At 39.5% G+C, this 26,937-nt stretch overlaps 2 protein-coding genes across 3 annotated transcripts in view; both read right to left on the bottom strand.

Moving 5' to 3' along the window:
• Positions 1-829: 829 nt before the first annotated feature.
• LOC120786140 (cholecystokinin) lies at positions 830-26,383 on the bottom strand. 2 transcript variants are annotated; one of them, XM_040121324.1, is made up of 4 exons: positions 26,298-26,383; positions 4,097-4,217; positions 3,786-3,941; positions 830-1,230 (listed from the first exon to the last, which is right to left on the bottom strand). In XM_040121324.1, the coding sequence occupies exons 2-4, from the start codon at positions 4,215-4,217 to the stop codon at positions 1,094-1,096; spliced, it is 414 nt and encodes a 137-aa protein (XP_039977258.1). In that variant the 5' UTR covers positions 26,298-26,383; the 3' UTR covers positions 830-1,093. The 2 variants fall into 2 exon arrangements, with proteins under 2 accessions (XP_039977258.1, XP_039977257.1); XM_040121323.1 differs by lacking the exon at positions 26,298-26,383 and adding an exon at positions 4,950-5,022.
• trim71 (tripartite motif containing 71, E3 ubiquitin protein ligase) overlaps positions 20,777-26,937 on the bottom strand; it is a 57,650-nt gene continuing 51,489 nt past the window's right edge. Inside the window, exon 8 of the transcript XR_005706661.1 lies at positions 20,777-20,838. The gene's annotated coding sequence lies outside the window, so the exon portion shown is untranslated. The remainder of the gene's footprint in view (positions 20,839-26,937) is intronic.

Raw genomic sequence — 26,937 nt, 5'->3', positions numbered from 1 at the left:
ACCATCGCATCAAGACTAAGTCTTTAAGTTCATCTACCTTCAGCATTTTGCAACCTTAACAATATATTGCAAATCTCTGGAGGGAGATAGTCCAGAAGTGGCTTCCAAATATTCAGAAATAACTAATATTAGGTTTAGAGCTACCCCTTACATGTGGTATCGATTAAATACTTCTTTGTTCCAAAAGCTGACAGTGAGAGCAGTTTCCTTGATACATTTCAACAAAATAAGCACTAAATTATCTGGCAATTTAAATTGCCAGATAAAAAGGGAGGGAGGTGGCTAATCTTCAGCAAAAAAGCCCGGGATCTTTGTTAATTTTAGTTTTATACTATTCTTGCCAGTCAGAAATGAAATGGGAAGGATTTTTCCAATCCAACAGAAAAGACTATATGACACAGATTTTGGAACATAGTATATAACTCCTGGTCAAATTTGGAACAAATGTGGAGCAAGTGAAAGCTTTAGTAAAGTGTTTAAGGATCTTTTTATACCCTCCTTTATTCAGAAGGCCTTTCCCCTCATACTCTATCACCAAAATGACTTAGAGCAACTGCATGTGTGCTTTTCCATGTGTAAGGAGTATTAGTACCTGTTCATGAAGTCATCTCTGCTCTGTTTTGTGATATATGAAAGTTCATAATGCATAATACTAATGCATGTTTGCCCTAGAAATAAGGTGCCACAGATAATCCACAGTTTACTGTATGAATGCACCTCATGAATGTCAATGAATCTAATTTAAGCAGCATGCATCATATTTCAAGAATTCATATGCAGAGAGCGATTTTTTCAATCTTTATTCAGTCCAGTTAGTCTCAACAGACCCTGACACCATCCAGGTCCTTCCACCCGAAAATGATAAAGAAACCGGAGAAAACAGGAAATGGACAACAAACCTTTGACAGTGAGAGCTTTTCTGCAAAATTTGGCATGTGTATATTGCATTATTACAGTTTTACAAACAAATGTACAACAAATACATCATAAGTAGACTCAAATTGTGGGACAGTGATGAGCCAGCTTGCATGTTTTTTTCCCCCTCTTTTTCCCGTGTGCCATAAGGAGGGGGTATGAGCCGTGACTTCCCTTTCTACGAGGAATACTCGTACTCCTCTGCGCTGCGGCGGCCAAAATCCATCCAGCCCAAGTAGTCCCTGTCTGCTATCCGATGGTTGGCCGTCAGTCCGCTGACTCTGCTGTTCGCCGTGGAGTTTCTGCGCACGGAACCTGGGAGGGGAAGTGGGGACGATGAGGAACGGTGGGGGTGACAGAAAGAGTGGGTTGAGGAGGAACAGAGCAGGATGGAAATTAGTTTTCTTCAGAGAAAGGAGAGCATGAGAGAGGCTGAAAACTTCACAGGATCGTGGTCCTACTTTTGGGTTGTTTCTGCATAGAGATGGCTGGAGAAAGCTCATTTGAAATACTCTGATCTTGGAAGCAAGATGCAAGCTTAGTGATGCTGCTTGAATCATATTCCTAATTTTGTGACACATTCTGACGGAGCTGAGAGGATTTATTTACAGCTCTTAATCACTAATGCATCGTCATTCTATTGGAAATACCATATCCACTGACATGTGGCAGTTTTTGGGTGAGATTGGACACAAACAATGCTCTCACACATTGAGCAGTTGACAGTCTCCCTGCACTGACTGGTTGTTTGAGTGACTGATTCTTCATCACTTTCTCAACTTTTAGACCTATCTTTTAGAAGTTAGTTGAGTTCTTACCGAATCATACTTTTCACAGTTTGCTGTTTATGCTCTCTAGAGGAAAAAGTGCTCACTATATTGGAAACTTGACTCTCCACAACTGACGACTGATGATTTGGATTTTTAAAATTTCTGTCGTTTGGATTTGATTTTGTGTTTTTTATTGCTGTGAAACTGGTTTGCTTTGTGAGATTTTAATTGCCCACTAATGGTTCTAGCCTCTCTTTCTTATTTTTTCTCTCTCACTCACTCACTCTCTTACACGCCCCCCGCAAACACACACACCATAACAAAGAGGACGTTCCAACAACAGCTGGACTGTAGGCTGAAAACGTATCATTACCCTCTCTTCCTTTGTGTCCATGCCTGTATGTTTGTTTATGTGTATGTGTGTACAAATGTGTGTGTTCATTCCCCTGAAATGATCCTAATACCCCTAATTTTACCCCACATGTACTCTGACCTCCAATCTTGTAAAAAATCTCTGATTCTGATGTGATCTCCTAATCTCAGATTTTTTTATTCAACGTGAAGAGAAGAATGATTGCTCTTCGTCTGGTAATCAATTGAGCGCTCACAGAGATGCTTGTTTTCACTCCACCCACATCCTCCTACGCAACACACACACACACACACACACACACACACACACACACACACACACACACACACACACACACACACATACACAAAAACAGTCCTGCAGTTCCCTGGTGTGCTGAGAAGATTGGCTACAGAAGGTTCGACACAACACCTCCTACACCGAAACAGGCAAGTGAACAGCGATCACACAAGCACCCCCCCACCACCACCACTACACCCACACACACACACACACACACACACACACACACACACACACACACACACACACACACACACACACACACACTTTTATTACATAATAATTAATATGACTTTGCTGTGTGATTGAATAGTTTCTGAGTCTGTTTTGTATTTGTCTGTTTCCTAAAGTCTTAAACTGTAGAATTTTGCAACGGCACAATATCAAATTTACAGTTTAAGTTTAAATATGTCAATAAGCAATGTGTAAAAATGTAGCTAGAATTCAGATAAATATTTGTGCATGGATGTTTAAATGTGGTATTTCATGTCTGCTGAAACATAGACCAAAATTAATCATCCAGGTGTCAAGAAATAAAGGTCACAATCTCATACACAATCTCAGTCTGTAGGCAGTGAACCAATCCTGAAAATGACTCACTCTGATTTGTGAATCGCTTACTAAAGATGCAAAAAACATTTAGTCTTTCTCTCTTCTCTGATCCCATGTGGAAACATTTTGCAGACAGTCCGTGGCTCTGTGAAAATCTTTGTAAAGTTTCAGCCTGTAAGACTTTTCCTGCAAAGAGACATCACGCACGTGGACACACAAGGATTCAGTTTCAGTATCTGGAAACCGAGCAGAAAATTCAGATCTTGACAGTGTGTGTGTGTGTGTGTGTGTGTGTGTGTGTGTGTGTGTGTGTGTGTGTGTGTGTGTGTGTGTGTGTGTGTGTGTGTGTGTTGTGTACTGTGAATGCCCAGAAATTCCCCTAACCTGTCACATGGCCAGAGGGATCAGAGCACTGAACATGAGGAACTGTGATAGGGCTGAGGTTTTGTTTATTTGGTGTCAAAGAAAAAAAAGATTCAAGCGACTGGGAGTCAGACAGGGAGAAAAAAAGTGAAATACGATGGTATGAGGAGAATGGCCGGAAGGCTGTGCACACTAATACACGCTCTTTCAAACCACAAAAGCTTTTCAGTGCCACTAATTCATTTTACAAAGCTGGCTGTGCACTGACTCCAGTAATTAGCAAGACTGAGGGAGGGAGAAGGGCATGGAAAATGACTTGTCTCTGAAAATGAACCTTTGTTGTAAATACCATTGTTGCCAGATGTTTTCTTTATAAACTCACACACTGATCCACTCTTTACATACTTCAGAGTTTGTAGGTGTAGCAAGATGACACCCAAATACAAGCAAACTAATAGAGATACACGGAAACACACACACACACACACACACACACACACACAAATGCTCAAGTACTACCCCACACACACCTTTCCTGGAGGAGATGAGTCTTGCCAGCAGCTCACTGAGGTTGGCCCGGGAGTCTCCATCTTCCTCAGCCAGAGGAAGAGCTTTCAGCTGAGGGGCGGAGCGGCTGTGTCGGAGGTGGGGCTCTCCAAAGGTGTGGGTGTCAGCCTCAAGAAGAGCTACTCAATGCAGACAAACACACACACACACACACACACACACACACACACACACACACACACACACACAAGATCAGGGGTCAGATATGAAAACTCACTGTGATATTGATAAACGTGCTGCAGGCTTGTCTTTGCCTGCCGGGACTAGGTCGTACCTTCAGAAGGAGAGGCGACGGACCGCTGGCCCTCGTCTAGGGGCTGAGAGGAGATGGGGAGCCCTAAACAGCTCGTACACAGGACTGCCACCACAACACACACACACAGCCCTGCAGTCATCTTGAGCACAGTGAGAAAAGAGAGAGAAACACACAGAGGGAAAGTTTACTAAAAAGGAATTTAAGATGCGGTCCAGTCTGGGTTTACAGCAGGCACCCTCGTCTCCTGACTCAACTGTCACGTTCTACACAGAGAAACTACAACTGGGACCATTTTCCATCTGCCAGGCAACTGCTCTTTCACACTTAATGATCACTCTGACTGCACCAAAAAGGCGCATGAATCGGAATGGCCTATTCAAATTGTCGTCCAGGGGCACAGCACGCAACACGACAGCCTTGTCACCGTAGAAAGCAGGATCTTCATATCCTGAGTGCAATTTCAGCAGGTCAAACCGACCTTATAGTCAGTGTAGAAAGAATTTCACGTTTCCCTTTTGCTTTCAGGACACATCTCTGGACATAAATTCTTGAAACAGAATGAAAGAAAGTAAAGCAAGTAAATTATTTTTAATCCGAAGTTTGTTATTGATCATATCTTTAAAACAAATAATACGGAATGTGAGGTACTCACATAAGTATTGATTTTACATGTTAAAAAATTCATGGCGAAATTAAAACAAAATGTATGCATTTTTTAATCTTGTACTTGCATGAATATGAATGAATGTGAATGAATATGAATATATTCTTTATGAAAACTGCCTCCGTTTCTACACTATAAAAATCATCTCATAAAATGGAAAAATCTGTAGTCTGGCAAGTAATAGAAAAGAAAAAATGGTTGTCTTACCTTGAGAAAAGAGGTTCAGCGTGTTAGAGGAGTGTGTGAGAGCGAGGAGAGCACTTCTGTGGTGAGTGGGAAGGATGCCCCTTTTATACTCCCCGCTCAGCGCCCTGTGTGTGTGTGTGTGTGTGTGTGTGTGTGTGTGAGCGTGAGTTGCCTCAGTGTACGTCCTGTCTATTCCTCAATGTGTTTGCAAGCCTAATGTGAGTGTACTTGTTACAACCTCTACAATTCAACAGCATGCTTCAGTTTTATTGTCTGTTTACTAATCATAAGATTCAGCTGCCTGGTTGACGTGCATTAACTCTGTGTTGTGTGTGTGTGTGTGTGTGTGTGTGACAAAGAGTGTTTCTGTGTGTTGGACACATAACAGTGAATCATCACGATCAAAAGTATAGCTTAAAAATATTGAAAAGTTTTTTGTTGTTGCTGGAAATAAATACATTTTTATTCAGCATTCTTGTAAACAAAAAATCCACACAAGAGTTGCTGTTATGAGGAGGATGTATGTGTGTGTGTGTGTGTGTGTGTGTGTGTGTGTGTGTGTGTGTGTGTGTGTGTGTGTGTGTGTGTGTGTGTGTGTGTGTGTGTGTGTGTGTGTGTGTGTGAGTGGGTGGGTGATGGGGAGGGTGGCAGTGCGGTCAGGCATGCGTGGGTGTGTATTGGTACACACCCACGCATGTATTAGATGTCAGCGGATGTTCACACTTAAAAAGTGGGCAGAAGCAGAAATGAGAATCTCGAAGTGAGACATCTCCACCATCCTCCTATTGTCTCTCCCCCCTATCTTTCTCTAACTACGCAGGATTAACCCAGCTCATTGATCAAACAGGTGTAGCAAATCCGTCAGCCTGGGTCAATAGCTACTGATAAGCTGTTGTAATTTAATGGTTTTTATCAATGAGGGCAACGGCCTTTTGTTGCATGACAGGATCACGGCGCCAGAGCTGTTTTCACCTGCTGAGATAACGCGGACAAGAAAATGTAGCATCAGAGAGGCTGTTGACTAAGGTTAAGATCAACCATCGAGTCATGGAGGAGAATTACACACATCTTTCTACTGCTCTAGTCTAATTAGGAGAGGATGAGTGACAGATCCGAAATGGAGAGTGTGAAGCTGTTCTATGCGCACACACGCACACACACACACCGTTCACAATGATCAGTGCACAAAAGTAACTCTCTCCTGGAGTGCTAAGATTCAACGAAAATATGGATCAATTGTGCATTCGGTGCCAATTTAGTTGCTGCCAGTGCAGATGTAAGACCTTTTAAAAGGCACAATCCATTATCCAATTGTAAAGAAAAGGGTTGCCCCACGACAAAAAACCTCTTTTCAAACAGATCGAAAGATATTTTAATTCAAACACCAACACTAGGCAACAACTAATATTTGTAAACATTATGCTACAGGCCCATATTTTCAATTATGATGGTTTGAGAAATTCACAAAATTGAAAACTACAGGTCTCTAATACAAGCAGTGGCCTGCGGGTGGGCCAGTCATTACGAACTCAGTCTGTGCAGCCAAAACTACCAAATGCACCAGGGTTAATTCAAGTGCATAAAATAATGCATAACACAGAATATTTCCATTGGATGTACTGATAAAGCCATTAAACAAACACATGGAATGAAATTTTTAAATCACCATGAAGAGCTGGGGCAAGCTGATACAAAATATACTGTATGTGCTGTAAATGTGTAATTTTACTCACCATTCTTATGCTGTGGAGTTATACAATTTTAACAACCTTTAAAGGTGCTATATGTAAATTTTCTCTGCTGCTGAACGTGGTTTCTTGCTGGCAGCGGACGGTGGTGATGGTTGTTTGCCAAGAGCTTCGGCCATTGCTGCGTTTACAATTTAAGAGGTTAGAATATGCCCTTTGAGACTTCTTCAGGATAGCCTGGATGCTACATTGACTCACTAACAGAAAGTGACGAGACAGACTGGCCGGGGCTAGCTGGCTAGCATGCTAACTTCAGTCGAAGAAAAAAAGTGATAGAAATAGGATCAAAACAAGTATTAACCTTGGCATTACTTTCCACTGCTGGAGACTGCTCTTGGCAAGTAAAGGAATGAGACTTTATCCTGAACTTTTACATAGAGCACCTTTAAAGGTTGTAAAAAGTGTGGAACTTACACATTTCCAATCTCCTACATACCTCATGTCATGTTGGTTTCTTTTAACCATGAACATGATTGTTCCCTGACCTTAACCATGTGTTTATTATTGTAACCATGAAGACAAAGGTCCCCTAACCTTTTACTGTGTGTTGTTATAAACAACATATTTTGTGGTTTAATTTTGACTGTTGGACTTTTTACACTAAACACAAAGTTCAGGCTGATACTAATGTCATTAGTTCTACAGGTATTTAGACATAAACCAAAGTACTGAACAAATTAACATTTTGACCTGATGATGGCACTAGATGAAAAGTTAAGGGATCACCAAAGTGATCGTAATTCATCTTGAGAGGAACATGAATGTCTGTATCAAATTCCACGGTAAGTCATCCATAGCTATGGATACATTTCATTAAAAAGCAGAATCTTTTAAGCATTATCCTGTGAGGGACTATGAACGGCTGTATGAAATTTCATGGGAATCCATCCGATAGTTTTTCAGAATTTTAAGTTCCAGGATTCGACCCTGGTTAAAATATCTCTATTGCCTCAAATGTAACTGTCTACAAATCATGTTCACATGTAACTATTTTGCTTTAGCTAAATAAGTTTGGATGGAAAGTTAATCCTGCCAAGAATCGACATATTTTATAAACTGCATTGCTGCTTACGAGTCACTGTGACTTAATTATCCCTACAATATGGTAACTCAAGTACAGTCACTTGGTGTTACCCATCAATACCCAAACCTCAATTCCTTGTCTTCGCTTCACTGTATAACCATCATACTACCGTTTGCTTTGGCATTGAAAATTCTCGTTCACTGTAAATCACTGCTGAAACACATCAGCATAAATAATGGTAGACAGAGTTGCCCAGATGCCATTCTGATTTAAGTATGAACTCTTCTCTGCTTAAAGGAAGTGACATATTCAAACATAAATCTTCTTCCTAAACAGCTGTGAGAGGGCACTCTGTCCAGATGTGTTTGGTGTCCTTGGCTGATCTCTTGCAATGACATCAGATAGCATAGCTCTCGATCACATCAACTCACTCAGAAAATTTTTGGTTTCACATTCAGGTTTTTGCTTCAGTCTAGCTATCTTTCTCATTCGCTGAAGATGCTGTAGCATTTTCTCCAGGCACCAACGGAAGGCATGAGTGTAGGAGGTGAGGCCACGGCCGTTCAAATTAGAATTAATTAACCAAGTGGTGTGGGAGGCGTGCACGTGTGTGACATGTATGTGTTTGTGAGTTTTTGTGAGATGTATACTTTCATCGGTTTTTTTCACCCTGTGTGTGTGTGTGTGTGTGTGTGTGTGTGTGTGTGTGTGTGTGTGTGTGTGTGTGTCTGTGTTTGAGACATGGATTCAGTGAAGCCTAGAGGCAACCTGTTGAACATGATTATGCTCTTGCCCCCTAGTCTAGGTGAGCAAGAAGCCGTCTCCTTTGAGCTTGAGTGTCTATCTGAATGCATCTGACACACATCTGGAGTGATAGGTTGAGCTGAAATGCTTGTTAAAATCTTACATTGGAGGGTTTCTGTGAAATTAAGAAAAAAATTAAATCTGTAATTATAAAGAGAGACAGTGAGAGACCCCTTGCTTAGGGCATTTGCTATGTCTTTGGTATACAGTTAGCAAACATGCTAAATATTGCATTGATCTATTAATGCATCAGTCTCAGTGTCATTGTCTCACAGTGAAACACACAAATACACACTTAGACCAGTCTCAGGGGACCATTTCGCCCAAAGGTAGATTCTGGAGCTCCTTCACATGTTTTAGTTACCTGATGTTTTACTTGTTAAACCTGTTGAATTGTTCATGATATCTTCCTCATGTGAGCCGCGGTTCGCCGAATGAAGCTGTGCTTCTATGTCAAGCTCAGCAGGAGCCTCGTGACACCAGGAACGTTGCATACTATACACCCATACGTTAGCTTCACTAAGAATATCAGTGTGTGTTTGTGTGCTTAGATAATAAAGATGGTCCAATCATGGTTTGCACATATCGAAGCTGGCATTTTTTTGAAACAAAACTTCAATACAAAAAGTTGGTGGAACCTGACATTAAAATAATGATGAGAATTTGTGGCAAAACACAAACTAATTGAAGCTATCTTGTCAAAAACCTAAAATAATGAAAAACACAAAATATAGATGATATGATGTCAATTTATGTTTTAAGTTTACTTGCTGAATAAATCATTCAGGGGGAATTTTGGAATGAATTTTGCCATATTTTCTTTCCTTTACGCGGCAGCCATGGAAAATCCTTGTTTATGATTTATTGTTTACATAATAAAAACGTCATGGTACCAAAAAAAACAAAATAAACTAAGTTGATATTTGTGTTGCAATATGATGAGAAGAAAAACACCTCAAATTGAATCAATAGTATCATAATCACAAGCATTAGCCAGACAAGATTAAACAAACCAGAAAAACAAGAGATACAAGAAATGTTAAACAGTAAAACAGTCAGTGGCAAACAAAGCATAAAAACGCATCTTATTTCATTCCAGTGTAGATGATTATGGTATTATGTATTATGCTAAGTATGATAATTAACTCTGAGGTGTCCTGATATTTAAAAAATGGATTTGCTGGAGAAAAAAACCTTTGCCTCCCCCTTTTCCATTAAAGTCCGTACACATCCATGCTACACCCCGACAGGGGTTTTCACTAATGCCTAATCAGACCTCCTCTCAAGACGATGTGAGCGAGGCCAGACCTTGTTTGACTGACATTTCTGTCACGCTACTGTTAGTTCTGTTGATCAAACATGGCAGGACGACTTGCCCTTTCATTCTTATTAGTACGCTGAGTCTGGTATCGAAGGATCAAAGCCTGCTGAAAACAGACGAAAATTTTCAACATTTTGGGAAATAGGCCTATTCACGTTCTTGATGAGATTTAGATGAGAAGATTGATACCACTCTAATTTCTGTACATTCAATTTGAAGCTACAGCCAGCAGCCACTTAGCTTAGCATAAAAAACTGGAAACAGGGAAAGACAGCTCACCCCCCATTAGAACACAGCTGGATGTTTTTGCACTTATATCTCTCTTGATGGCTTAAACAGATGAGAAATAACGTTTTAATCTGTGAGCTTTAGCCATGCTGGTAGGTGGATTGTGGTCTATGGACAGAAGCAGCTGGCTTTTTTCTCCAGCTCTGAGTGTTTGTGCTAAACTAAGCTAACCGCCTGCTGGCTGAAACTTCATATTTAACTGAAAGATTACATATTTAAGATTAAATAATGAAACACACACACACACACACACACACACACACAATTATGGCGACATTACTACAGGCACAACTGAGTTGTTGTATGCAGAGCAGTGTCCATACTTGCCAAAGTACACATGGTATCACATATATCTTCCCATGAGGACCAGCCGCTGTCAGTAACCCTCTCCATGTGAGGCCTTAAAACTGCTCTCAAGTGCCAAGGTGCTTCAACACAACACTGCCACTCAGTCACACACTCCTATATGCATTTCCCAGTAGGTTCACTCTTGAACAATCTAAGCACGCACACACTCTGGTTATTGATGAATGCCAACATGTGGACGGCTCTGGTGGTGTGTGGAGGTGGTGCAGCAGCACTTGAGTCCCAATGAATTCAGTTTCAAGTGTGATGTGAAAAAGACACCTGGACCCTCGGCTGCATTCAGATGAGGATGGGGCCCCAGATACCCCATTACACACACATATGCCTGCAAAGAAACAATGGATCAAGAAATATCCATTACAAACTTGCTGCATGGCTAGGAATAAAACAAACTGATTACACACCATGTTCGATGCAGATTTCCTATCGGGAGGTCCTAATCTTTCTTCTTTTCTTTCTCTCTTCTTTTCACCTTTCCTCTCATCTTTAAATTACCATACCTATAAACAAGCCTGCTTTTCAGTTCCATCATTTCAAAATCAATTTAATTTTGTACAAAGCTTCTTAAAAAGCTTAGACCAAAAGAGGTAAAGTTATTAAAACAGAGATTTTATTCATCTCTCTGCTGGATGTGCAGGATTTATTTCCACAAATGAAACTTTTCCATTTTCTTTACCGAGCTCCAGGCGATTTCTCCGTGTTGTGTGAATGAATCTCCCAGGAGATCAAGCACCGCTATGGACAGGACAGGAAGACCTATTACACAGTGTGCTTCCCATCAATTGTTCTGACACGAGGGTTGATGAGACCGTACTCGCCTCGCCACGGCAATGGGCCCATTATGATGGAGATGGTCACACATATTATCATGTGCAAAATTGCTCAAATCTTCTTGTTCTTAAGTTTTTCGCCGTGTTACTCCTCCCACCTCTTGTGACAGACGTACAAATGCACAAAGTGGAAGATTTAAATGTTGTAATGCAGCAGCTATTTAAATTAGGTTTGATTCCCGCCTCCCTCAGGTGTCGCTTCACTGAAAGACGCTTAATTGACCTCCGAAACAACGCAGAAGTCCTTTTCAATGTTCTGTGAAGATGGAAGAGATGCAAGACATGATGCACAAGAGTGGAACGGAAAGCCGAAAGAAATAAGACTCGAGTGATGAGAATGAAGGAAAGGGAGGAGAGAATGAGGGATGGCTCAGATAAGAGAGGAGAGGATGACTGGAGGGGAAAGGAGGGAGTCACTCTGTGTGGCTGGTCTTTGTAATCACTTAGTAATTAACAAGCAAGTCAGAAACTTTAGCTCTGTTGAACTAAAGGCTCTCTGGGTGGTCAATAGTATTGATTAGCGTTAATGAAAACATTGTTGCACCTGCTTTTTGAGATTTACTCTGCAGCCTGAACTCCACGAGGTTCTTGGTATCCACAAACTTTTTTTACACACATTTTTGATTTTTCCGCTTTTTCATCACGTCATATGTTCATCTCATGGGGGATTATTTTACCTGAGCAATCCGTAATTGGTCTTCCTAGTTTTGCGCTAAGTGTGACGCTGACATTCCTACATTATCAGACGGATGACGTAGAAATCCATTAGTAAGCACAGCTAATGCACTCTTCTCTTAACAAATGTATGTTATGATTCGTGAGTAATTTAAGGTGTTCACAAATGCTTTGTCCAATCCACAAACAAATACCAACCAATTTGAACAAATGTGAAACAATTTTATATTAAATACATCCCAACTTGAATAAATAGCAGTATTTTATCACCAACTTCAAGTTCATAGAGTTAATAAGGTTTGCTTTTGAAAAGCTTCCTGTGAATATAAATGTCTAAAAAAATGTGACGTTTTTTTTCATTAATTTGCAGATTGTTAAATTGGTGGATAACCAATCCACCGCGTGTGGACTGGGTTACATTTTAGTGTGGACTTTTGAGACTCAGTCTCTGAGCCACAAATACTTGTTACATTAAAGTGCTGGCGGGAAACTCGGGCACCCTGCTTTTCAGTGCATTCGGGTGGAATTTGAAATGAGTGGGAAAGGCATTTTTCCCAAAATATATGCGATCAATTTAATCAAAATGTGCATGATCTGGCATATGAACTAAAACGTTAATATTTCAGATAATGTCAGCTAATGTTAGCAATTCTCATTCCCATTATGATGTATTAGTAAGTTGTTGTGCCAGAACAGCTTCAGTGCTTCTTCAGGGCTTATAAATTCTTATAAAGTCTCCAAAAGATATTCCCTCATTTGGAATACGCGACCATCTTGGTCATCAAATGTACGCTTTTGACCACAATTTCCGAACCACTTACTGATGAATTTCCCATAAAACTAAATGCACTTATCACAGAAGACGTCAATAAACAACTGAACTGCTTATAGGATGGTCGAAGAAGCAGTGTAGATGTGAGAAAGTAAGTTGGGTTTGAACTTCAGTCGTCTCAGTTCTCTTCATTCTTTACAAGCTATTTCTGTCACTTTCTTATATAGACAAATACACCAACCAACATAGTCTCTGCTAATCTGAAAGTAATTGAATCTCAAAGCACTTTGTTACTTCATATTAATGCTTTTCTTGTTACTGAGTAACAATTTATCAAAGTTGTTACTCAGGCTTCAGTAAAAAAAAAAAAAAAATAACATCAGCCTCTACAGTCTAGATGTGAAACAGATGTAGGAATTACAGTACTTGCTATCTTATGATTTAAATGATCAGACTCCAGGATTCATTGCATCCTAACAAAAGACAAAAAAAACTGGAAACACACGATACTGTAAAAGTGGAATTTCGGCCAGGAAATACCAGCAGAGATCAGCAAGGTGGCAGCTCATCGTCCACCTTTGTAGGCAGATGGTCTTTTTCAGTCCAAGCTGCTCAGAATGCAAATGAAACATGAAACTGGACATGTTTTGTTCAAAAGTTTTTCATTTTTTAGATTATAAAAATTTTTTAAATGGCATTTGATTACTATATTTTCAACACATAACTGGTTCAACAGGATCTCCTGGGCAGTTTTCTGGGCAAAGGTGCTTAAAAAGTGAAATCCTTTGCATACATTACAGTGATATACACAGGTGTGGTGCCACCACAGTAATAGCGGCTTCTCTACTTCCTCCGGCAACTCAAATTCATCCATATACCTGTAACCTGCTAGCGCAGATCTTCAGCAGGGTGTCAGGGTTAATGCTCCAGCTCAACTTCCCATACTGTCAGAGGACTGTGGTGAGGAAAAAGGAAAGTGCTTCTGGGAAAAGCGAAAATTACAGGCTACAGCAGCTTTTAACACCCATTAACATCAGTCGCATTAATAAAGGTTGTAGCATGATATGACTCCTAGAGAAAACCGATATACAAATACAACTACTTCTTTATCCTCTTTTCCAGTGATATATTGTATGCTTGCATGTGTACCATGTTGCAGAAACATTTCAGACAATACAGATGTTTGTCTTATATAAAACCACGATATAACACACATAGGTGTGCTTCTATGGTAAAGGCAAAGTAAAAAGTGTTCTGTTTGTCTTTAAGAGCACCAACATTGACAAACTAGAGATGGATATATGGAAGCAAAAATTGCCCACTGGGAATTCATCATATGTCTAATAGACTATAAATATATGTATATATAGATATAAATGTCTACTAATATATACAACCAAGACTAAAGAGCAGGAAGGATCTATTAAAAAGTTTAATGGCTTAGTCAACAAGGCTCAGACCTTGACATGTTTGAACAATACGAGAATCAGTTAAATGTCGTTATTTTTCGAAGGTGGCAATAAAAGATCCTGACATTTCTGATCAGAAGTCAAGTCAGATTTTATCGTCCTTCCATTGTCATGTTGCTGCTTACAATCTCACTCACTTGCAAATGTTATTAAATGTGTCTTTGCAGCTGCAGCAGTCAAACCACATGATTTCAAACAAGGATAGATTAAAAAAACAAAACAGATTTTTTTTCCCCCTTTTATTAGTGGCACGCAACAAAGAGCTTCTCCATATTGAAGACTTTGACATGAAAATGTTTCATAACCGCTTTAAAGTGAAACTGAGCCAGAGAAATTTGTGTAAAAATAAATTTTTCTTCAGTGTTAATTTTGTTCAGGATGGAATTAAGGTGCAGCAACACAGATTTTATGGTTATATTTGCAGTGAGGAGTCCGATTTTTTCCCTCGACTGCATTCTTGGAAACTGCTCCTGCATGTCGTGATCTTTGGCATATTCTGTTCATGACTCATATAACAGCAGCACTTCTTGTTTAGAAAAGTGCTTCTATCTGGGGACACAACCCAGATGAAGGCAGCATTGTCTGTTGCTTCTGTCCAAATAAATCTCAGCATCAGAATGTGTTTGTGCCTTGTTTTATATAAATACGTATATAATTTAGACACTTTGGCCTGTAATTCACCAATGCAGGTGTGCACTGTTCTCTGCACTTTAATTTGAGTAACCACGATACCACCTTTTTAGGTCACGATAGCTCTCAATGAAAGTAGTGGATTGATACGTCTTTGACTTGCTTTTAGACAAGCTATGTTTCAAACTATGGCCCAATTATGGACTCAGAGGAGCACCTTCTAGGAAGAAGCTATTCCCTGCACATCCAGTGTCACCGTAATAAATGGATTTCTTCGCTTCTCCGTGAAAGCCTGATTCAGTGTGTGAGTATGTAACTTTGCACATTTGTGTTTGCCTGTTATTTATGTTCCTGTGTGTTTTCCTGTGTGTATACTGTATGTGTGCAGTCAGCTGAATACATTAAATGTGTGTGAATATTTTGCAACCAATTAAGTTGATGAGGGTTCATGAAATCGTGGCACAAATTCTAAACAATTGATGAAGAGGCAGCTTGAGACACAAAGAAGTGAAAGGCTTGAACAAGACAGAAGAAAAACCTCAAGTTCATTATTCAAGAGGGTTTGTGATTGCAATGATGATGTAAACTGAGACCTTATTATCATTGAAGACACATGGTCTTCCATGGATGTGGGCAAAACATATCCATAATGTAAAATGAACAACAAGTACTTTGGCATTAATGTGGCACACAAGTCAGCAGCTGCAAGACAGAAAGGACTAATGTTGGTAACACTCTCTCCTCTGCACTGGCGCTTATAAGAAAACTGGGAAATGTCATCATCTATGTGTTCCTGCATGTCCCTGCACAGGGATACATGGATAGAGAGGCATGAAAGGCTGGTAATTGTCGCCCCGATCCAGTGTTGTTTGTAGGAAAGCCATTCGGGTGCCTCCCCTGGCTCTGCTTGGTCTCTTCGCTGAATTATAAATGATCCTGTGGTGTGTCACTGCTGACAGAGGAGACTGGATATAGGTTACTGCCGCTGAGCAAACACAGGCATCACACAGGGAAAAGATATCCATGGCAACTTTATTGCCTAGCTTTTACTTAGAAACTGACTCCACTGCAATAGTTGTGTAAAGAAATAAATTAAACAATCTGACTCTTTTCATCAAATGCTTACATGGAAATGTGACTCACCATGGCTGCAATCATCTCACCACAACTGGATGAAAAAAAAGGATGAATAATGACCATACGTTTTAGAGGAATGAGGTGTAGGAACAAAGAGTGAGTTAAAAACTTGTACAAAAGGAAGAAATCATCAGACCTCTTTGTCTCAAAGCTGTTGACTAGTGTTTATTACATACAAACACACACCATAGCTCATACAGTATGTTCATTTTACATTATTTTGGTCAAGAATGTTTGCCAAATTTGCTATTGACATTTGCTGAAGGCAAATGGGGGCAGTGGCTGTGTGCTTGTCCTCTTGTCAAAATCGATAAACTATTGCAACATTCACACCAACAACAACCTGTTTTTCTCTTTTGTTGTTCAAGAAAACTGCAGTGTGAGTTCAGTGAAACTACGTCAGAATTCACTGTTCCTACACAGGTACGCAGGTGTAGTTTTCATATGCCAATTCCTTGGCCCATGGAGTGACATTTGCACAAATACTTAAATACTTACGGAAAAGTGGTATTGCAAGAGGGGACGGGCCAGGGCTAACTGAACTCACAACCTATCCTCTAGACTGGTAAGTAAACAGCCATAATGGTAAAGTTGGCCATAGCAAATACTTACATAGAGCACCTTTGAAGGTTGTAAAAACTGTGGAACTTACACATTTCCAATCTCCTACATACCTCATGTCATGTTGGTTTCTTTTAACCATGAACATGATTGTTCCCTGACCTTAACCATGTGTTTATTATTGTAACCATGAAGACAAAGGTCCCCTAACCTTTTACTGTGTGTTGTTATAAACAACATATTTTGTGGTTTAATTTTGACTGTTGGACTTTTTACACTAAACACTAAGTTCAGGCTGATACTAATGTCATTAGTTCTACAGGTATTTAGACATAAACCAAAGTACTGAACAAATTAACATTTTGACCTGATGATGGCACTAGATGAAAAGTTAAGGCATCACCAAAGTGATCGTAATTCATCTTGAGAGGAACATTAATGTCTGTATCAAATTCCATGGTAATTCATCCAATAGCTATGGATACATTTCATTAAAAAGCAGAAATGTGAATCTCATGGTGGCGCTTGAGGAAAAGTCAATGGATCGCCTTTTAATCTTTTAAGCATTATCCTGTGAGGGACTATGAACGGTTGTATGAAATTTCATGGGAATCCATCCGATAGTTTTTCAGAATTTTAAGTCTGGACCGACAGACATCGCCATACCTAGAGCCACTAGTGTGGCTGAAAACAAACCTTATTTATTAGTCTTATTAGTCTAAATTAACAAGTTTGTAACAAAGAGGAGGTTCCACCCTGGCAAAAATATCTCTATTGCCTCAAATGTAACTGTCTACAAATCATGTTCACATGTAACTATTTTGCTTTAGCTAAATAAGTTTGGATGGAAAGTTAATCCTGCCAAGAATCGACATATTTTATAAACTGCATTGCTGCTTACGAGTCACTGTGAATTAATTATCCCTACAATATGGTAACTCAAGTACAGTCACTTGGTGTTACCCATCAATACCCAAACCTCAATTCCTTGTCTTCGCTTCACTGTATATCCATCATACTACTGTTTGCTTTTTTTGCTTTTCTCAACTTGCATAAGCAGGGTAACATCTCAGCTGCTGCACAATTTCTCTACCCAAGGTTAGGCTTATTTAAGTCAAGTTCTACTCTGATTGGTTTTTGTAAACGTCTTAGAAAGAAATCGACATTATCACAAAACAACATAAAAGACACAATTCCACAGACAACAATGCAAAATTACTTGAATTCCAAGCAGGAGAACATTTCACTCTTTGTACAGAAATAATTTGACTCAGCTATGTTAAGCTAGTGTTGCGGCTGTGGCTCAGGAGGTAGAGCGGGTTATCAACTAACCGGAAGGTGGGTGGTTCGGTCCCCCGGCTCCTCTGGTCTGCATGTGTGTCCTTGAGCAAGATGCTGAAGCTCCGATGTATCATTGGTCCGTGAGTGTGTGTGTGTGTGTGTGTGTGTGTAGAAAGCACAGTATGTAGAGAGAAGGCATATAGTGCAGACCATTTACTTAGTAAGTAAACACTCACTGGGAAATGTAAAACCCAAAGTCTTCAGATGTTCAAGCAGCTACTCAACCTGTTTTAGATTAGGCCAGCTAGTGCAGGCCAAAAACGGATGAACTCATCTTTTCTACTGTTATTACTGAGATTCTGACACAAATCTACTGGCACACATTGCCTCTACGAAATAGTTGTACGCCTGCACTCCCAGTTTGACATTGACTAAATATTTTGCTTTCTCCTGTTACCAAACTGATGGTCAGCCATACTGAAAGTATTACAACCTTAAATAGTGTTACAAATTCCCTTGAGTACTGTGTGACAACGTTTAGCTTCAGGCAGTGCAGGTGGTGACTGACACGTTCTCCCCTTGGGGCTCAGGGTGGCTAGGTGCTCTCGCTGATGGGGTAATTGCTATTCAATGGAGGGGTTTAGGGAACAGTCAGTTTAGCACGTTATCTTTTTTGAGAAGAAAAATTGTTTTTTTTTTCTAAAATTATAAATAAATTTAATATCATTTGAATGATTTGCCTTATGTTTAAAGGCTTACCAATCTCTTCATGCACCACTTTAATACCTCTTACTGATTCTTCTCTAACTTTTTTTTTCAGAATGTTTTTACTTACTTCATCATATTTTTTCTGTGCTTTGCATTATAGGAGCTTTTTCATGTTTGTTTCCCCTCATGGAGTTCCTCTGATCCTCTCAGAAGAGATTAACACATTAATGCAGCTACATAACTCACCTCATGCAAGTCCATTAGAAAAAACAAATCATTAAATATTAAAGACAAGCCATAATGATCAGTCTGATGAACACATATTGTATATGTGTGTATAGGGGGTGTGCGCTTATGCACATAAGGTGTTCGTGTGCTGTATGTGCGTATCTGTGATACAGAGGAATTGGCCGATAAAAGAAGATTAACAACAATCATTATCTCTCATAAAAGGAAACCATTACCCAGATATAAAACTGCCTCACAGAATCTCTATTGATCTGCTCTAAATATCAAACACAATCTTAACAAAATAACCAAATATTGATCACCATCTGAGAAATTATTATTTAATTTATTGCCTGTGACATGGTCCTTTTATTTGTTGAAGGAAATGCATACTACTTAGTGTTCAGTTATGGTGGTAATGAACGCAGTTTGTTCAAACCAGGCATGTTTAGATTCATTTATTGAAACTCTGTGTTTACTCTGGTTTATATGTCCAGTTGAAAACAACATTATTTGTACCAAATACCAGAAAGAGCCTTTTTTCAGCAGGACTACACTGCAGCTGGTTTCTGGTGAAACAAACCCTCTGAACCTTCACAGTAAACTACCCCACAATGCGAGACAAAATCAGCATCTGATTTCCAATAGCTCTGCTTAGAATCCTCACATAATAGAATGAAACAAAATGATCATATTAATATTATTATTCATGTGTAATTGGTATGATGCATGTGACGCCAACATTTAAAAAAAGAAAAGCAGTCTTTTCCCAAGAGTTCTTGTTGCAGCTGCTAACTGTATGTAACAGATGATGAGTTTTCTAGGTACTATGAAGCTGTAAAGGGTGTTATATCTCAGCATTTGTAAACACTGGCCTGATCAGGTCTGACTTATCATTGACCAGGACCCTTCTCCTTATTCTTGAGAGTATACACAGACTTTGAGAAGCAAGTGAAGCCATACATACAGTAAATTGCACAAAGAGGTTGTCATGTGGCAAAAGTTAAATAGTGAATAACGTAGGCCTGTAATATTGAGTGATTTCCTAATTTATTCTGTTTGCATCAGGAGCACTTTTATAATTTAGTTGTTTTGTCTTGTAAGGTGATCACTGACGCTTTAAGTCTCTTTTAGACAACAATTTGGTCACCAACGCAATCCATTAAAGGACAGTTCTGGTTTACCTCAACTACAATCTTATTTTCCCAAGTTTGGCCATTATTTTTATGGTTTATGAACAAACCAGCAGTTTTGCCAGAATATCTAAACCACTTAATTTGGAGGTAGAGCCAAACCTGAGAGCACCTGAGAAATCTGCAAAGATCCTTCATTGCACAGAAAAAAACTACACTACTACCACAAGTACAGGGGATGAGTTCAGTCAGGAAGTTGGTCCTTGAACCTGCATTTGCAAAGGACAGGTTGGGTACAAATTTTGTTTTCTCTTCTAAATACTATATATTTGGCTAACCTGTAGGTGTGTTTGAAACCTGCATGATTGCCTGACTATTCGTGTCCTACACGCTTAGTTATAGCTATTTGTTTTGACCTCTGCCACTCGCTGCCAAAATCTACAGAATAGCAAAACATCAGGTCACGATTCTGACCATTAGAATAAGCTAAAAACTTTCTTTGTATAACTGAGCAGTTTGGATGTTAAAAAGACCAAAAGAACCAAAGAAAACAAACTGTAGGTGTGACTGCAGCAGATCGCAGCCTGTGTCTGCTCTGTTGATCTGTATCACAGTGTTCCTGCCAGCTTTTCCGAATTTGGATGAGCGAGAGCTAGTCAATGTGTAAAGGATCCTGACGTGTTTTTTTGCATGTCTCAAACCCATGTTACCAAAGAAATTAGTGTCGTCTAAACTCCCACTACATTATTACTTTGCACTCACCTGTCTCTTTATATTGCTCTCTTGGTTTGTCGTCCATTTATTAACAATTGTTGAATGCTGAAAACAGCAGGGGATTTAATGATTTTCGAACACAAACACACACACACACACACACACACACACACACACACACACACACACACACACACACACACACACACACACACACACTGCTCTCCTCTGTCTCTGCCTCCCTCTCTCCCTCCCACAGGATGCATAATTCATTAGGCGTTAAAGGAGTTTGGCAACCATTGGCTCTGTGAGAGTTCAGAGCTGTAATGTGACACCAATTTGGCAATTACCAGAAGACGCGTGTCAAAGCGGACTCCATGGGAAGATATGCAATGTCCACAGAGAATGGGACTGAGAGAGTTTTGGTATGTGGCGGTGAGGTAGATTACAGGTGTCAGTGATGCCCTTGACTGCGGCTGAGGAACTCAAAGTCATTGGAAACCATCCATTAGCGCATCTAACTAGCACCAATTTATTCTATCAAATCCAAAAGATTTGATGGGTGTTTATGGGAGCAAACTGTTTCTTTAACCCAGATGACATTCGGGGCTTGACCATAATGTCATTCTGGCTCTATCTGAGGTTGGAAAGAAAGTGTGTTTACTTCTGATAATGTGATACATCTTGACTCCCCCTGGTGAGAGACTCTTTTTGCCTGAGGGCCAGTTTCCCAACATGGCACCTGCAACTAGTAGATATTTAGTCTGTGCTCAGATACTTCAGCAAGTCTAGCTGAAAGAGAACATATGTAATGACGCAGGCTCTGGAAAGCTCCAGAACGGCTACTAAATGGACCTTGTGTCAAGAGGATTTGATCAACTACTGTTTCTAAGATAAATAATGAACTTTCAAGCCCAAATTATACAACTGTTCAAGGCTGACTAGACTAGAACTGTAAACTGACCATTATGTGTAAAATTTGTTGTGTGTCCCTTTAATGGAGATCACCATTGACAGCATTAATAATAATTTAAACTAATAATATAATAAGTAATATAACACAGTGGTGATTCGTCCCGTAACCTTGAGGAGTGCTTCTGCTGTTTTAAACACCTGTTGCCTGACACTTAAAAAATTAACTATTATTTCTTCTCTGAAGGTAATAAATAGAGGCAGTGGGTGGTAAGCATGAGCATTGATATCCATATTGGCTAAACACAGTGCCACCTACAGAGCCAGCACTGATGGGAAATCAAAAGAAAGTCATGTCATAGTGCTGAGAAACACTACCATAAAGAGATATTAGTACCAAAGCTGGAGAAAAAAATTGATAGTCAGTATAAAGGTTATGAGGCCTGTGAGCTGGAGCCGACATGTTTTTTTTGTTGTTGTTTTTTTTCAGATTCACTACCTCGTCCTTTATGTTCAGTTATGATCCACTCAGAGCAGGTGGATCTTTCTGTCAGACTGGCCCTCCGTCTCACTGACCAGATGTGGACCTCTATTGAGCTTCAGTTGTTGTTATCAAGGCTCTCCTATCTGAGCGAAAATCTGAAAATATTGCTCTCTAGAATGAACATTGCTGCAGTTTTTGCCATCCTATTATGATGAGCATACCATTAGACACGTGCAAAATGCCCTTCAGTAACACTTCTCCCCCAGCATCACTCAGCAAGCGCATCATGAGGTTAGCCTGGTGAACGGTAACATTTTCTTTTCCCGGTTAGAGATTTCCTCTAATAGCTTATTAATTTTCTAAAAAGCTTCCTGGAAATAATAATGTAATTTGGCACAAGTTATAGAGTAAATAGAGACACCATTCTCAGATAGCTAGGCTTTAGTTAGGTGAGTTTATCACCAGTTGTTGATTTCCAGAGGAATGTCCTTAAAAGAACTCCTACATTTAATCTCAGGTAATTATTCATGTATTATCAGTTTATTAATGGAAACTTTGTTCGACTTATACACTAAAATCTAGACAAACATTTCATTTTATGATGTGCTGACCTGCTGTACATTGAATAAAATACTTCTTTTATTTCTTCAAGGAAACCTCCTAGAGAAATATTAAGACATTATTGCGAAATTACCAACATGTAAAGGCCAAACCTGGAAGACCCTGATTGATTTAAGAGACTCAAACAATGAATGGAATTTTTTTTACTTTTATGACAGAATGATTGGGACATTTCTCCTTCTCTGGAACAACACACGTCATATTGTTGAGATACTGAAGGTCTGGCAATGAGACACTAAACAATCATAATCAGAGCTGACATGAAGGAATTAGTCACACAGCCGTGACAAAAGCAACACTGAAATCCAGATAGTCATTTATGTGTGCACACATGCAACCACTCTCGCTCTCACACATACACACATGCTGACAGGTACACCCGGGTCCCAGCTTATTTCATATGGATTTACACAGCCTCTGGCCCTACTGAAATACAGCATGCATGGTATGCCTGTGTGCTCCTATGAATCATAATGAATTTTTCATATTCAGCATGCCTTGTCTGGATGAGCAGATGGTACCTCTTCTGCCTGTCTCCTGTGCACCCGGACCCTGTTCATGTATTAGCATTTAAGAATGCCCACTCCCTCGCTTACATTTCTCTTTCTTTGTGTCTGCCTATCTCTCTCTCTCCCTTATCTTTTCTCTGCCTCTGCCCAGAACATGGTATGTACTCACTTTCCAGGATATGTCTGATTAGTTTGGTTTGACAAAATAAGATCAGCTGCTCAACTGTTTCCTGATTTCCCCCACATTTTGTTTATTGTCAATCTCAAATGGGATCTGTACTAAAAAAATGAACTTTATGCTGCACTTTTTCTCTTTGTAAACACCAACTGAAGCCATTATTATACCCAACCAGCAACAAATTATTCTTTTTTTGCACTTGGATTAGTTTTTTGGTCAACCAGCCTTGTTTGTGGTAAAAAATGCTGTATCACATTTGTTGGACAATAGACAAAAAAGTGACAAAGCATGAGAAAAATGAGCTCAATAAGCTAAGTGTACAGGGCTGTTATCCACCTTGGGATATATAGTATTATTCTGGTCATAAACCAAAGCTGACAATGACTTTCATCTTTTTACCTTAGGAAAAAACATGCCTACTTAGACTGCAGGCTTCGCTAAAGTTACTGAGAGTCCTTGTTGTGAAAAAAGAAAAATTAAAAGCTTCTTTAATGTTTTTAAAAAGTACCCGTTAACTGTAAACAATGGTCAAAGTAAGAAAGTAATTGTAAAGCCTGCATTTGTGTTTTCATGCACAATGGATGTACAGTGGCTTTTAATGGAAATATATTCTTGTGCAGAGTCACCATTATCCATTCCATGGGCATCCCATTAGTCAGCCATGTGCTCCACATGATGCCAAAGTTAAAAAAACAAAAGAACAAGAACAAGAAGAAAAAGCAACCTGAATCTACAGAGAATCCCACAGAGATGAAGCCAAATGCGAGAGGCTGCGCGAAAGCCTGACAGACGATCTCAGAGGAGCCAAGCCGCCCATCTCCCAGATGGCTCAATCTACAAGCAGTTAGGGGGGTGTACGCTTCAAAATTCTTTGAAGAATTATAAAGTTTCTGTCGCTTTGAGAAAAACCTCTTCTAAAGTGTTGATCTTTAGGTCTGTGGAAGAGTGTAAGGCAGTTAAATTTGATTAAATGCAGTTAAATTCCTAAATGTCCAGTCAACTTACGACTCACTTTTTCTTCATGTTTTATTGTTGTCTTCAACCTCCCTTTTTGTGATTGCATTCTTATGGACTTTTGTTTTGATTTTATGTTAAACTGCATGACTGCATTTGCAGTTATGAGTGTGCTGCAGATTTTTTGTGTTTGTGAGCTGTACAACTGAAATGATTGGTCAGTGTATTGATTAGTCAATCCGTCCATCAATTCAAGTCATCTAAGCCATCTATCTACCCAAAATGCAAACATTCTCTGGTTCCAGCTCCACAAACATGAGGATTTGATGTTTTTCTGTGTTTCATATCAATGTAAATTAAACATCTCTTGGTTTTTGACTTTTGGTCAGACAAAACTAGCAGTTTGAATATTTGACCATTGGCTCTAGGAACTTGTGATGGGCATTTTCTTCATTATTTTCTGGCATTTTATGGATTAAACATCGAATAATTGGATAAGACTAAGAGTGCACAGCTATAATAGCAGCTCTGTGAGGCTTTACTTATGTACAGCGTTGCTTTGAGCTACTGTAAACATTAACATGACTGTGCTAACATGCTTACAACGATAATGTTAACATGCTGATGTCTAGCAGGTATTATGTTTACTATGTTCACCATCTCAGTTTAGCATGTGAGCATATTAACATTAGCTAATTAACACTAAAGACAAAGTTCAGATGAGGCTGATCGGAATGTCATTATTTTGGTCTTAAACCAAAGTATCGCAGATGTTCTTGTCAAAATTTTGACTTGCTGGTGGCGATTGATGAAAAATCAGGGCTTCCCCAAAGTCATTAGAATTCATCCAGTGTGGACTGTGAATGTCTGGACAAAATTTCTTGGCAATCAATCCAGTAGTTGTTGGGATATTTCAGTCTGGACCAGACAGTCTAAAGCCACTGCACTACCGTGGCAAAAATAATCGACACATTAATACAGTGCTCTCTACTTTGACCCATGCAGTTGACTTACATCACAGTAATGGACCAGGGACAGTACTGATGAAATGAATCGCAGGACAGTGAATTTTTATCATTGATACAGAACAGCTGGGTGTTTCTGTGATTAAGCTTATTTCAGTGTAAACTGGATCATTCAATTTTCCTGGGAAAATAGAAACCTGTAAGTGGGCCCCCGATGTGCTGTTTGTAGTTTGGGAATGGGCACTATTTCTTTGGCAGGGAGTTAAAAACACACCGAAAGGAAACTGTAGTTTACAATAGCCTGTCTCAAATTAAATGTATGTATAAACATTGACCATTTCAAGACTTTGTTTTAACATATGTTGCCAAATAGAACACATTCAGTAAGTTTCTTAAATTCACAATCAAGTCTTTCTTTGTTGAAGCATGTGAAGCAATTGTGTGTTTAAAGCCTGATCATGAATCTAACGCGGCAGGCAGTGAGATCCCTTTTTTATGTCAGTATAAATCTGACGCAATACTGTGATAAACTCCGTTCTTCCATGCAGCACTTTTTGGGGGTTTCTAAAATACCTTTTATTATGAGAAGATGTCTCTAACTTTTTTTGTTATTTTGCAGAAAATTGCCTCGACAGATGACTTGTCATTTGACTGGAGCCTTGCGCTGCAATGTTCAACAATGCTCATTATCAGTCCATGAAAGACAAGGTGGTGGAAATTGACACTGGATTAGTTAAGACCAAACTCAGTCTGAACCGATGTCTGTCTGAGGGGTTTTTAATTACAAAGAGGAGATAACATCTCTCGAGTCCATCCCTCCATCCCACAATGTTGTTTTGTTCTTTTTTTTCTTCTCCTTTACTGTTTGACAGACGTAACTGGTACTACAACGCACTAATAAGCAAGAGCCGCTTTGGCACATTGGTGACCTTATCCAAAATATGACCAAAAAATCAACAAGACTACCCCCATATTTATGAGTATGTTAGAAATTAGAGAAAGAGAAGTTCAGTGAAACAACTTCTGTTATCGTAAAACTGAGGAAATTCAAACTTACTTAAAGGTGCTCTGTGGGGTTGTTGACCACAGTTGAAGTTTCTGAGTAGTGTTTTTGGCTGGACCACAACAGCACGGCCAACCCTATAAACGCCAGTGTCGCTGACTGACTGGGTGATGAAGTTACACCATTCGTTGGCTAGCTGGGTGTTGGAGTTTCCCCATTGGCCATTGCTCTTTCTAAGTGAATTGGCACAAACAGTTTCTATTACATCATCTGGACGGCGTTTACAGGCAGTCTTGCCAACTTAGCGCTGTCACAACATGATCTTAGTAAAGTGCAGATTAGAGTTGTGCATGCGCCAATTTGCAGCATTTTACCACAGACAATTTGTGTGTAAAGACAGAGACCCCCCAGCTGGCACCAGACATCAAAGTAACATCAGAAAGAAGTTGGACTTGAATGACTCATGTCGGACAGAGGTTAAATTTTAGTAGGAAATAAAATTGGGTTGACGTCAAAACCCAACGCTGGCTAACTTACATGACGTTTAGCAAAAGTTTAACACGTTTAGCAGACGTTGGGTTTTGGTCATGACTCATGACTGGAATGTCAGTATTCTATCGTCAAGATGGCGCTAGAGGTTTGATCTTTTTTCTTAACAACACAGCTAAAAAACTACATTGAATTTTGGTCGCCT

This window comes from Xiphias gladius, chromosome 24 (genome assembly GCF_016859285.1).
Source record: "Xiphias gladius isolate SHS-SW01 ecotype Sanya breed wild chromosome 24, ASM1685928v1, whole genome shotgun sequence".
NCBI classification, from domain to species: Eukaryota; Metazoa; Chordata; class Actinopteri; order Istiophoriformes; family Xiphiidae; genus Xiphias; species Xiphias gladius.
The sequence above is the reverse complement of the archived record's forward strand: the minus strand, read 5'-3'. Positions and strand labels throughout refer to the sequence as shown.

What these genes read in the sequence shown, in the direction of transcription:
- LOC120786140 (XM_040121324.1), bottom strand. Translation starts at nt 4,217, where the DNA reads ATGACTGCAGGGCTGTGTGTGTGTGTTGTGGTGGCAGTCCTGTGTACG. An exon ending in CGTCGCCTCTCCTTCTGAAG is followed by an intron (nt 3,942 to 4,096) that starts GTACGACCTAGT and finishes TGCATTGAGTAG; the next exon opens with CTCTTCTTGAGGCTGACACC. An exon ending in ACTCATCTCCTCCAGGAAAG is followed by an intron (nt 1,231 to 3,785) that starts GTGTGTGTGGGG and finishes TTCCCCTCCCAG; the next exon opens with GTTCCGTGCGCAGAAACTCC.